This window comes from Pantherophis guttatus, chromosome 2 (assembly GCF_059756535.1).
Source record: "Pantherophis guttatus breed Tessera chromosome 2, ASM5975653v1, whole genome shotgun sequence".
In the NCBI taxonomy this organism is placed as follows: Eukaryota; Metazoa; Chordata; class Lepidosauria; order Squamata; family Colubridae; genus Pantherophis; species Pantherophis guttatus.
The window spans coordinates 155,592,979-155,606,511 of NC_142064.1; the positions used below are offsets into that span (position 1 = coordinate 155,592,979).

Sequence of the window (13,533 nt, forward strand, 5' to 3'; positions counted from 1 at the left end):
GCTTCTATAGAAGCAAATCCTATCAGAAAAAGCCTTGTTTTCTTCGGATGCTGTTTTCTCTGACCTTTCCCCCCCCCCCTTTATCCAGGCCATTTTTCTTTTTTTTACATGAAGCAGTCATTATTATATAAGACAGCAGCCTGTCTTAAAGTGTATTTTTGGAGATGGAATAATAGTGTTGAGAAGAGAGGACTAACTCCATACAAACAGATACATTATGTAATGAATTATGCACTAATGGGGGAGGATAAGCTCTTTGTGGGGTGCAGAATAGCCACTTTCCTGACAGCAAAGGACCTTTGGCTCATGGCTGCTCTCTTCTTGCTATTCACAGGTATGAGGTTATGCAGTTTTGCTGGCTTCAGCCAGAGCAGCGCCCCACCGCAGAGGAGGTGCACCTTTTGCTCTCCTACCTCTGTGCCAAGGGGGCTTCCGAAGTGGAGGAGGAGTTTGAGAGGCGCTGGAATTCCATGAAACCCGGAGGCACCGGCGGTTCAGGCTCTGGCTCTAACCACATGGGTTTGGAGCTTTCCTCCTTCCCTCTTCTGGAGCATTTCTCCAGTGATGGTGACGATGTTCTCACTGTGATGGAGACAAGCCATGGCCTCAACTTTGAATACAAATGGGACCAAGGGAAAGCTGAACATCTCCCAGCCTCAGCCATGAGCCCTGGTGGGGCTGCACGCTATCATGAGCTCTACTATTCGGCGAGCAGCAGCAGTGGAGGTGGGCACCTCAGCCTGGGGGTGTCCCCCTCTTGCTATGAATGTAAAATGCAGGGATGCCCTGGTTTGCACACACCGGGGGTGGTCCCTGTGCTGAGTGCCCATAGCCCTTCTCTGAACAGTGAGTACTATATTCGCATTGAAGAGGTGGCATCTGAAGGCAGTGGGAATGACCTTGATTATACCGTGTGTTCCTACAGCCCTGAGTTCAGCCATTCTTCACACTGGCAAACCAAGGAGGACCACTATGAATCCAACAATAGTCCCACCATCTCACTCACCATGGAACCCCTCCTGGGTCAATCAGCACACCCTGAAAGCCACTGGGAACCCTCTGACTATTACTCCTATGGAGAACAAGACAGTAAAGAGGCCCCATACTATGAGGACTCCCTGAAGGACAGTGCTGAGGAATACCTACTCAAGGATTCCAGTGCTTCTGAGTGGCCTGGTCTAGCTTTGCAGAAAAGCATTTTTGCTGATCCACTTGGTGTGTCACCATCAGTAAATTACACCTGTAAGGAGGCTCTATCAGATTCAGTCATTTTGGAAGTGGCAGAGGAGGAGTGCTTGAGTGATAGTCCTAGGAGTGAAAGAAATGAAAACTCCGAATCTCCCTCTTCAGGCAAGCCTTGGACATCTGACATCTCAGTCAAAAATGATAACGATCACCTACTGCCATCATGTGAACCCCTTGCCAAAGATAGCTGGTGCTACCGACATATGATCACCTTCCAGGGATTAATGGCACAGCCACTGGACACAGTGCCACGGGATGAGCCAACATTAGGGATCAAAGATCTGCGAGCAGCTCTGCTAGGTGGGGAACACATGACATCATTATCCCATATAGGCTCCCCATGTCCAGACAGCGATTTTCCTGCAGAAGAAAATGACTCAGTTGAAAGTGCTGCTACATTGCCTGGCATAGAAAGCTCTACAGATCCCTTGATAGACAGCAGAGTGGAGAGCCCAGAAGCCACCACCCCACCATTGGGGGAAGATGTTTTGATGGGTCTGTCGTCAACACCATCACCCTTATCTTCCAAGGAAGAAGTTGCCAGCAGCATGGAGGCTATAGATCCAACTCTGCTGGATGAATCAATAGCTGAGGTGTCAAACATAGAAGAAGACCCTATGGAAGAGACCTCCACTGGATGCTCACCTAAGTTGCCACAGGAGATCAATATAGAAAGTGGCAAGAACACCAGTAGTGAACAAGATAGAACACCAGACAAGACTGTTTCCAGTACCAGTTTCCCTGACTTGGATGAGGCCAGTGATGAGGACTCAACTGATCTTACATCTGGAGTTTTTATTGACTTCCCAGTTGACTGTCTTGAGCAGCAAGATATAATCCCCACTTTCAAAACTTTACAGAAGCAAGTAGGGACCCCAGATTCACTAGATTCATTGGATATCCCCTCTACCACCAGCTCCTGTGACACCTTCAGTCCCATAGCTTATATATCCTCAAGCCAGCCTAAGGCTCTGGATAGTGGCTATGATACAGAGAACTATGAGTCACCTGAATTTGTCCTCAGGGAACCTCATGAGTCACGAGAATCTGAAGGTTCTGATAAATTGGGAACATCTGAAGATAAGGATGATCAAGTCAAAGAGCAGAGTCTTTCTGATTCTTTTACTGCTGAGCTGCAGGCCTTAAATGAGAAGAATCCTTACCGTGACTCTGCATATTTCTCTGACTATGATACTGAAGGTGGCACTCGGGAGGATGGAGAAGAGGACAGTGATGCTTCTGAGGAACATGAACCAGAAGTCTCCCAGTCACACACTGAAGAACTGAAGGAAAACTTTGAACCAATTGGCAGGACAGATGAGCCTCTGCCAGCTGGTCCTGAGCCCATTTGTCCACATGAAGACTGTGTGGGTTGCATCTCTCCAGGAACGGAGGACCAGGACACGGGGAAAGACAGAGATATTAACTTGTCACAGGAACTGTTGGTGAATGAAGCAACTGTTGATAAGTTGGATTCAAACCTATTTCAGGATAAGAATAATGGGATTGTTGTGCAATCCCAGACACCAGCCCCCACCACCAGATCTTTTGTCTTGTCTCCTGTGGTCATCAATCTAGAGGAACCCACCATAGGTGGTGAAGAAAATGAGGTAAAGGATTCAGGACAGGAGAATGTGACAAAGAACACCGAACAACCTGAGGAACGACAGGCAACTGGCCCTCCCAAGGAACTTCAGAGCAACCTTGGTCTCTCGCTCAAATTGTCAGTGGTACCATCCCAGCTCTCATGTAGCCCCACTGATCCTGAAGAGGAAGAAGATGACACTGAGGACAGTGATGAGTCAGATGAGGAACTGCGGTGCTACAACATTCAGGACCAGAGTGAGGAAAGTGAGGAGGAATCACCTGCTGTGCCCATTGTAGTGGCTGAGAGCCACAGTGCCCGTAACCTGCGCAGTCTGCTTAAGATGCCCAGCCTAGTGGTGGAGACATTTTGTGATGACCTTGAGCGTAAGAAGAAAGCTGTTTCCTTCACCGAAGATGTTACTGTCTACCTCTTTGACCAGGTAACTTGTTGGGGAGGGGTTGAAAAGACAGAGTTCTAAGTAACTTAGAAAAGGACTCAGGGAACAGAGTGCATCCTGTGCTAAATATCGTCATATCACAAGGCCAAAATATGCAACCTAATTCCTCCTAGAGCAGCGGTGTCAAACTCGATATCATTGAGGGCTGCATCAGAGTTATGTTTGACCTCGGAGGGCAGGGGGGCGTGGTCAGGGTGGGTGTGGCCAGCTCAATATCACCCATCAAGGCTGCCCTCTGCCAGCAAAAATGGAGCTTGGGGAGGCTGTGTACGGCCTCCCCGAGCTCCATTTTTGTTGGCAAAGGGCTGCGGGAGGCTGTCATGGCTGAAAACGGAGTCCCAGCAGGCCATGTGCAGCCTCCCGAGCTCCATTTTTGTTGGCAGAGGGCTGTAGGAGGCTGTTGCAGCCAAAAACTGAGCCCAGGTAGGCCATGGCCCTCCTGAGCTCTGTTTTCACTGGCAAAGGCACCGTGGGCCGGTGCTTCACTGTTTCCAGGGTGGGCTCATGGGCCAGATCTAAGCACCCTGTGGCCCAGATCTGGCCCCTGGGCCTTGAGTTTGACACCCCTGTCCTAGAGCTTTTAAATTATCCTTTTTTGCCATTGCAAAGCTGGGGAGGGTTAATGGGTATCCAAAGCACCTAGAAGATACCAGGTTCTTTATACTTTATGGCTACTATATCTGGACTGCAAAATCCAGGTCTTTCTAAATTTCTTGGTGGTCAACTGGATCTTTGCAGTGCACTTCTGATTATTCTACCTACTTCAACTAATTGCTTACTGGCTTCTGATTGTAATATTCTGTAATCTTAGCCATAACAATACCAACCAGTCTCCTCTAACCTCCTGCCCTCATGATGAATTGGAATACAAATCTCATCTCCCATGCAAACTTGATTTAGGTCTTCCTAGATGAGCAAAGGTTGGGAGGGCATGACTATAAACAGGGCTAGCAGAACTGGGCTGTGACGGAGTTTCCTGTTATCTCTGCAATATGCTGCTATCTACTGTGTTTCCCCAAAAATAAGACCCCGTCTTACATTTTTTTTTGAACCCTGAAATAAGCGCTTGGCCTTATTGTGATGTGCTCAAAAGCCCGGTTGGGTTTATTATCAGGGGATGTCTTATTTTGAGGGGAAACAAGGTAGTACTCAGATGAAGCTTGGTTATTCTGAGTAAAAGATAGCAGCATATGGTAGAGATACAGAAAACTCTAACACTTGGCTGTCAGTGGCTGTCTGGAATTTTGCAACCTGGATTAAGTAGTTCTACACAATCTGGATGAACACTAAAACAAACTACATGTTCCAGCTAAATCTTAAAGTTAGACCTCACATTTTTAATTAACATAGATATGAGCCATGAAAGAGGGAGGAGGTTGTTATGGTTACAGCTTCTTGGATGCTGAAGGTACTAAATAAGTAACTTTCGGGTTTTCATAGCACAGGGGTCTCCGACCTTGGCCACTTTAAGCCTGGAGGACTTCAACTCCCAGAATTCCCCAGCCAGCTTTGCAGCTTTGCTGGCTGGGGAATTCTGGGAGTTGAAGTCCTCCAGGCTTAAAGTGGCCAAGGTTGGAGACCCGTGTCATAGGGTGTCCTGGATAATAGCAGAGTAGTTTTTCCTCCCTCAGGTTGTGAACTAATTGTATCCATTGCATGTTTTATATGCAGGAAAGTCCCACAAAGGAACTTGCAGAGCAGCCTTTCCCAGGAGTGACAGAAGCTTCGCCAACGCCACCTAGGCAGGTGGAGAGCAAAGCTTCCTCAGGCTTAGCAGATGAGATAAATACACCCAACAGCACCTCAGAAGGGAGCTCCTCTGAAGAGAATACAAGTATGGATCGAATGAGGAATTGAGGCCCATCATGTTACACCCTCATCACTATGTTTACACTCTCTTGAACTCAGCTCATTTTGCCTTTTTTCTTAGCAGGATTAATTACTTTATCTTCCATAGATAGTTAAGATTAGAACTGAATTTGATCTGTTTGGATTAGCAGAATGCATGTACCTATTTTGTCTAAACTAATGAGTTTCACATCAAAACTTAATACAGGTAGTCCTCAGCTTACAACCAAAGTTACGATGGACCTACCCTTACAACATGGATTCAAAGTGCTGAGGGTCACCTCCCCTGCAGTCACATGACTAAACTTTGGGCGCTTAGCAACATGGCCACATTTACGGCCATTTGCAGCATCCACAGTCATGTGATTGAATTTTACAATGATTTTGCCAAAACCTGTCATTTCTAGTTTGGGGCAAAATCGTACCATAGCAAGGCATTGGTTTCCTTAACAACAGCAGTGTTTGCTTAACGACCATGGAGGCCACTTATGTGCTGCAAAAAAAGGTCATAAAATGGGGTCAATCAGATGACTGACCAATTTTACAACCATCACAACTTACTACTATTATGATAGGCAGGCTCCATTACGGTCGTAAGTCAAGGACTGTCTGTATGTCCTGCATGTGGAGTTTGTTGCAGCTTCTTCCATATGTGTATTTTCTCAGAAGAATCCTGCAGATTCAGACAACTTGGTTCCATTTCCAAAAATTCCATCTGTCTTGGAAAAAAATATCAGAAGGAATCTGGATTCATAAAAGTTTTGCAGGCCAGCATAGTGACTGCTGGTCAGTGATATACCTGATCTCTCTCAATGTCTGCTATATTTCAGATTCTATATTTGTCTTGGGATCAAGAAGACTTTTTAAGTTTTTCTCTTATTACAAACTAATTTATGAGTAGGAATTTCCAGCTTGTAAATTTGGTTGCTGAAAGCAGCTCATTGAACAGTGTGTGATGGCCATCATAAGATCATAGAGAATGACGCTGTAGTAAGGTACAGGTAAACCTCAATTTATGACCACAATTGAGCCCAAAATTTCCATTGCTAAGCAGGACAGTTGCTGAGTTTTGCTGTACTACCTTTTACTACCTTTCTTGCCTCAGTTGTTAAGTGAATCAGTGGAGTTTTTAAGTTAGTAACAGAGTTGTTAAGTGAATTTGGCTTCCCCATTGACTTTGCTTGTCAGAAGGTTCCAAAAAGTGACCACCTGATCTTGGGACACTGCAACCATCATAAATATGAACCAGTTGCCAAGCATCTGAATTTTGAACACGCGACCATGTGTTCAGATGCTGCAGAGGTCGTAAGCATGAAAAATGGTCATAAGTCACTTTTTTCAATGCCGTTGTAACTTTAAACAGTCACTAAACAAGTGATTGTAAGTCAAGGATTACATATATTACTGCACTCTAACCTCGCTGGTGCAGTCGTTAAGAGTGCAGTACTGCAGGCTACTTCTGCTGATTGCCAGCTGCCTGCAATTTGGCAGTTCAGATCCCACCAGGCTTAAGGTTTACTCAGACTTCCATCCTTCCGAGGTGGGTAAAATGAGGACCCAATTGTTGGGGGCAATATGCTGACTCTGTAAACCGCTTAGAGAGGGCTGTAAAGTACTGTGAAGCGGTATATAAGTCTAAGTCCTATTGCTAAGTGCTATTGCTATATATTGCAGAGCGATTATTTCTTTTTCAGCCTCAAGCCTTCCAAATGAGTTGTGTTTAAACTTCTAGGCAGCCTGGTCAAAATCCAGCATGCCTGGAAGGTGTCACATTGCAGTCTGATAGAGGAAATCCTGTTGGACTTTGGGAAAGTTTGTTGTAGAGAGTGGACAAAGGGAGTAGCCTTCACATCAGCCTCTTCATCTTTCCTCTACCTATCCTTTCCGTTTCAGGTGGTGGCTTTGGATGGGATGATGACTTTTCCCTCATACCTGTGAAATCACCTGTCCTGTCCTCATTGACCTCAGAGGCACCTGAGGACAGTCTCCACAGACTGTCACCCACACTAGTATCTGCTCAGAAGCAAGTGCTGCCCATCCAGTTTTCACGCTTCACAGTCTCACCTGCTGCAGTATCACGGTTCTCCATCACACACGTCACTGATTCAGATGTTCAGCCTGTAGGAGGTAAGGTCCGTTCTGACATTTCCAAAACTGCAGAAGAGAGTGACCTTCCTAAGGAATGGAAAGCCTCCCAAATATCCAGAAGTTTCTTGTTCTTGGGGCAAGCATTGTGGAATTCATGTGATCTGATTGTGGAGGTCTCATATTAAAGCCAGGAAATTAAATATTAAATAATATTGAAATTCTGGATAGGACATGAACTGTTCTGAATTGGTTACTTTTATCCATTGCATTGAATCCTGCCCCAGGCAGGGGCCTCTTCTAATCGTTGGTTGAATCACACTTTAAGGATTTATTTTACTGAGGCCACATTAATATGAAATTATTTCAGTTTTCCCAAACTTTTAAGAGATCATTGCAATATTTGTGGCATTAGATTAAAGGAAAAGAACAGCAATGTAGAAGATGGCATTGGCAAACCTCTTCCATACCGTTGCTGAGAAAACAATGTAAATATAACCACACAGTCACCAGAAGTCAAGCTTGACTCAAGAGAACTTGATTTATGATGGTCTTTTTTAGCAGGAGTTTAGAGATTTACCTTTTCATAATCCAGAGTCATTCATTCATATGACAGTAGGAGGTTTAGGATCCTTCTTCCATACTTCCAATGTTTCTCTTTCCACAAGTTTGGTGTCGTGGTTAAATGCTGCCTTAGAAATCAGGAAACTTGAGTTCTAGTCCCACCCTAAACATGAAAGCCAGCTGAGTGACTTTGGGCCAGTCCCTCCTTCTCAGCCCAACCCATTTCACAGAGTGGTTGTTGTGAGGAAATAGGAGAAGAAAAGAGTATTAGGTACTGTATGTTAACTGTCTTCAGTTACCTGTAAAATAATGAAGGCAGGATAAAAATTGAATTTAAAAAACCTAATATTTCTCATTCAGATAGAAGCCAGGCTGGCACAAATCCTTGGAAGGTAGATGACTTGCCCGTGGAAACTGGGAAAGAAACTTTTCCTCAGATCTTAAAACATATCTGACCAAAAGGGAAGTTGTGAATCCCTTTTACAGATTAAGCTTCTGTCCATATGTCATGAACTGAATTCAAACTGTGACTTGCAGTCCTGAGGCATCTGGAGGAGACCAGATGTGTTGGGAAAGCTAAGAAAAGGGCCTCTGAGGCCTCTAGTTCTGTGATTGCAATTTCTAACAGTTTCTTCCCTTTTCTAGGCAACAGTGAAAATGGCAACAGAGAGTGAACTTGGCTATCTCTCCCTTTTGGACTTCCTACTTTGCCCCCATGGCACAGTTTCTGCACCAGGGGACATGAGCACGGATGAGGCCCAGGAGCTGGCTGGAGCAGAACTCTGCAGGGCCTCGTTCAGATTTTATTGGACAGATTTTGACTGCCGCTGGGCTGGAACCACCTTACCATGAGGTGGTTTGCGATGGTTGTGCAAACATGAGTGTGTGTGTGTGTGCACGCATGCACACACACCCAAGAAGGTGTTTGTGTACAAATAGACACATATAGACATATAGAACCTATAGCATTTAAAGGGTAGATCTGTGACTTTGCTAACATTGCCACATAAGCCATTGTAATATTCCTAGCTCATGCCTCTTGATGTTCTGACCCACACCGACTTCCCCAGTTGGGGCACTGCCCTGAGACATCCTCCCCCTGCCTGTTCTGTGAGCTTATCGTGTCTTCTTTCCACGCCCCATAGGGGATATTGAGAGAGCACATAGCCTTGCGCCTTGTGCCATTCCAACATGCTTCAGGTGGATCCTCAAGCACTAGTACTTATGTCTTGCCACAGGGGGCAAGCTCTCCTTGTCCTTTCTTCAGTGTGCTGTGTCCAAATATCAGGTGGAGTTGATGGTCCAGCAGACACAATCAGTTACCAGAAGAGCCAGAGACAAGTGTAGGCCAAACACCTGAAACAGGTAGGGGAGCCAGCTGAAGTGAAGGTCACATTTAATGTTTTGAGCAGGGAAGACTCCTAGTCTCATCAGCCATTCCCCCCCCCCCTTTTTTTTTTTGCTTATGTTTTTCACTGACCCTGTCACTCAGCTGCATCATGGTTGCAGAACTCAAAATTGTCCCCACCCACCTCCTTTTGAGAATCACAGTCTGGTCCCAGGTACTCAGCTCTACTGGAGACTTTGCCTTCTGTTTATGGGCAGGATCAATATGAGCAGCCCGGAAATGGTGTCTGGATGGCCTTCAGCACTTCCCATTTCTCCTCCTCAGCTTTGAGAGAGCAGCCTGAATCCCAGGAGGTGGAATGGGAGTACAGGAATTTAAAAAAAAAACACACAAAAAACTTATTTAAATGTTTTGCTGGCTGGGAGAGACTGTGGTGCTGAGACCTACCAAATGCTATCTTCCCATTTTCTGCCATCTTCATCCTTTCTCTATTACAGCATTATTCAGGGAGTGCCTCCCAGAGAGCCATGATGTCACCTGCTGGGAATGTGAGAGGAATACCAAGTCTTAGGGGTGGGTTTTTCTCCAAACTTCCTTTGTCACCCTTCAGCTGCAGAAAGAAATGCCCGGCAGATGCATAGCAAAAGCAGATCAAACTGCCATTGAAACTATTTTTGTACAAAGTTTACCCATTACTGTATCACCTGCCCTAACAGAGTGGCAGATTTAAGTTATTGTTGCCAAAGAGATGTAAAGAGTTAACTTTTATCAAGGCATCTTGGGCAAGGGGAGGGGAGGGGGACAGCTGGGGGAGAAGGAAAGTAATAGTTTTGGGATTATTTTGTTTGTTAGATTTTGATTAGTTCAAGGTTTAGGATAATTGTGCAATTTGGACTGTGGGGTAAAATGGAAAACAAGTCAGAGGCATGTTGCACTTAGGAGTTGTGGCTCATGGGGACTATAGACCAATCATTGGATTTGGAAATTGGGGGGGGGGGGCGGGGGCAAAGAGACAAGAGCAAAAGGCAGCTAGTAGCTACTGGGCCATTTCCTCACAGAGTCAGAGGAAACACATAGGAGACCCTACAGAGCTGCAGAATGTTTGTGTGTTGTGCTTCATTGTGCTTCCAGTTTGGAGTATGTTGTGACTACAGGTGGCAAGCTTGGCACTGGTACTGATGCCCATCCTGGTTCATGAGCACAGCTTTCATTTTCATGGTTTACATAGGCATAGCCACGTGTGAGGCAATGATTCATCATCCCTCTATTAGGCAGCATTTAGGTGATAGTGACAGCCAGATTGTTTTGGCTTACTTTCTCCTGCCACCGCTACCCACATCAGTTCCAGCCAGCTGGAGAAGTGTTTCATAACGTGCAGTTCTAAGTGTAAACTTAGTGGAGCAAGACATCTTTAAGATGCTGCATGTTTTCAGTCAGTTATGTTTTCTTCCCCCAGAGTCCGAATGCTTTCTATGTCTGATGTTTCTTGCTAAGACCCTTTTGTGAGTTCTGTTTTCTTCGTCCAAAGAGGTTCAAAGGTCACCAGAATCTGTTCACAGCCTCCTTTGGGTGGTGGAGACCTATACGCCTTTTCCTCCACTTCTTCTGAAGCCCACCATGGGCAACACAGATGCCCCACTGCCTCATTTCTCCTGCTGCTGGCTGGTGAACCCAAATGAGTAATACTTGTCCTTCCTTGGACTACCATATATTTCCTTAGCATGATCAGAACACAACAGCCTGCTTGTGGGTTTAGGGCACTCTTACTTGCTTTTTTTGAACCAGAGTCCCTGAGAAAACGAGTGCCAGGCTCCAGTACGGAGCTGGATTTAGAGACAGCATTCCTATTCCTTATTGGTTCCCCCCCCCCTTTTTTTTTTGTTTGTTTAAGGGTTGGTTTAATTTTGATGCCAACTTGAGAAGGAGGCAACACAGGAGCCATGTTGACCTACACCAGCAGCTACTGAACCCAGAAGCCAGGGAGAGCTGAAGGGAACCTTTGTATACTTTGCTGTCTGCATTTTGCCCACTAACATCAAAAGAGAGATAGGCTGAACTGTGCCCATTCCAAAATTTCAATCCAAGCAAGTCCTTCTGACCAATGGCTTTGGAAAGAAATGTGTGCGAACTATAGATGTTTTCTAGAGAAGGTGTCATTTATTGGCCTCTGGCTGAATGCACTTTAAAAATACTTCACTATCACAAATCAATTTGGGAGCAGCTGAGATGTATGCCATGACACAGGTTTAGTGGAACTCTCCCTTTCCTCCTCATTGGGTGCCAAGGACATTGGCATCATCTGGAAATGGAATCTGGTGGTCTACATTTCCCATCCACTCTCCATCTTTTTCTGCAAACCAAAATGGTATATAATTCTCTTGAGCATTCAAAGACTGGAACCTGGGTTAGTTAGGACAGGCTGAATGAGGAACAGACAGGGTCTTGACCTCTTGGTAATGAAATTGACTAATGAATAAGAATGTATTGGAGCCCAAGTTAATTCTTCAAACATACAGCTAACTACAACCACTTTTATGGGGTGGTGGTGGAGGTAAATATCTTGGTCAGAAATAATGTAGCCACTGAAATTCTTAACTAGACAAAGATTAACCAATGAATGAAATTCTTCATTTTCTGCAATATACCCAGAGTTCCATTTCCCTCCCCGGTTAGTTTAGAAAAATCCACAGGTATTTTGGAATACCAGGCTTGTAATAAATCCCAAACTGCACCTAAAAGATCCCAAATTACCCATCCTTACCTGAGCTTTTATATTGCCCTCTATAGTACTGTAACTCATTTAAAATGCAGTCAGCTGCGTTTCCAATGGGATTTGCCCCATTGGAAGTCCCTTTCCCAAGCTCCCACAAATTAAAAAAAAGGAGAGATTATTATAATTGATTTCTTCCTTTCTTTGCATTCTCAGATCTGTTTTCGGCACCTGGAATAAGAAGAGTTGGGAACTTAATAGGCAGGGGAATAAAGGCCGGATCCACCCATAGGAGGAATCTTTGCTTGCTCATTTTATACGGAGCATCTCTATGATGCTGTCACAACCCACTCACCTCGGCTCTTTTTTCCAGTTTCTTCCATTTCTATTTATAAACACCATAAGTGTAAGTGAGCTTCAACTTTTTAACAGCTTTGACATGTGCTGTCTGCTGCACTAATCTGTTGGGCACCATGCTATTCACTCTCATAGACGGATAGATGAAAAATTGCACTAAAATGCACTTTCCCTGAAAACGAATAAACATTTTAGCAATAACTTGAAATAAAAAGCACTTTACCCCCAACTTTAAAAAGTCTAAAGGGGGAGGCTGCATTTTTGTTCTCCTATCCATATAGCTTTATGTCTATGTCCTTCCTTATGTATGTGAAATATTGCAGAATGTGCACAGGCTGATCAAAGAGGATACCAGTCAAAGGGTGGTTTACGTTTTCTCCCTTCAGGCATTTTACAATGCATCAGAAACTTCAATTTTTTTTTTTATTTTTTTTTTACAAAGCTGATCTTCTGTTTGGAATGGATCAAGTTGAGAGCTCTACCTGAATTCAAACCCAGCTAAAACTCTCCTTCCTTCAGATTGAGTCTGTGGTCAAAGAAAAATGTCTGATCTAGTCATATCCTTTATTTACACAGTAGTGTTTCCCCAACCTTAGCAACTTTAAAATGTGTGGAGTTTTAACTCCCCAAAATCCCCAACCAGCAATACTGGCTGGGGATTTTGGGGAGTTGAAGTCCACACATTTTAAAGTAGCTAAGGTTGAGAAACACTGGACTACAATGTGCAGCTTTCCATCCATTGAGATGAGCATCTAAAAAGAGGTCTTACCCAAGATATTTTTTGCTTGTAGCAATAATTGTTTAGTACCAGAAGCGTCCAGTCTGATGGTACCCTGTCCATTTGGGAACATCGCTCTCATAATTCTGCATACTTCCCACCAGTTCATCTTACACACCTGGTGAACCAGTAGAATGTTATTGCCAAATGCAGAACTCTGTTCTGTGTTTGGGGAATGTAACTGATATCCGCCTGGACTGATGTAGCTGGTGAAAATGCCTCTGCCGCCCAGAGATGAGGGAATCCTAGGGCTTTACAGATACTGTCATTCCAACTTACCTTTGCATTTGGACATCAAAAGCTATCTTGTAGGTGCAAGGATAAGCCTAAATATACTTCCACAATGCCTGATAAAACTGAAGACAGAGCAGTTGCAGCTTTTGTTTGTTAAGATTTCCAGTGGCTATTTCTGCCTTGAAATAACGGGCATGTTCTGAACATGCCAATTAACACACCTTTACAATCAGTTTGTATTATATTCAAATCAAGCAGACATTTACAGGGCATGTATAGTTTAGGCTTCTCTGATACTCTGAGGAATGCAAAAGACTCA

General features: G+C 44.5%; 1 protein-coding gene across 4 annotated transcripts in view; it reads left to right on the forward strand.

Annotated features, from left to right (window-relative positions):
* LMTK1 (lemur tail kinase 1) overlaps nucleotides 1–12,134 on the forward strand; it is a 94,656-nt gene extending 82,522 nt beyond the window's left edge. For all 4 annotated transcript variants that reach the window (XM_034412783.3, XM_034412781.3, XM_034412782.3 and 1 more), the window contains 4 exons: nucleotides 335–3,272; nucleotides 4,962–5,124; nucleotides 7,032–7,265; nucleotides 8,433–12,134. In XM_034412783.3, coding sequence (XP_034268674.2) covers nucleotides 335–3,272; nucleotides 4,962–5,124; nucleotides 7,032–7,265; nucleotides 8,433–8,461 — 3,364 coding nt within the window. In that variant the 3' untranslated portion in view covers nucleotides 8,462–12,134. The remainder of the gene's footprint in view (nucleotides 1–334; nucleotides 3,273–4,961; nucleotides 5,125–7,031; nucleotides 7,266–8,432) is intronic.
* The last annotated feature ends 1,399 nt before the right edge of the window (nucleotides 12,135–13,533 follow it).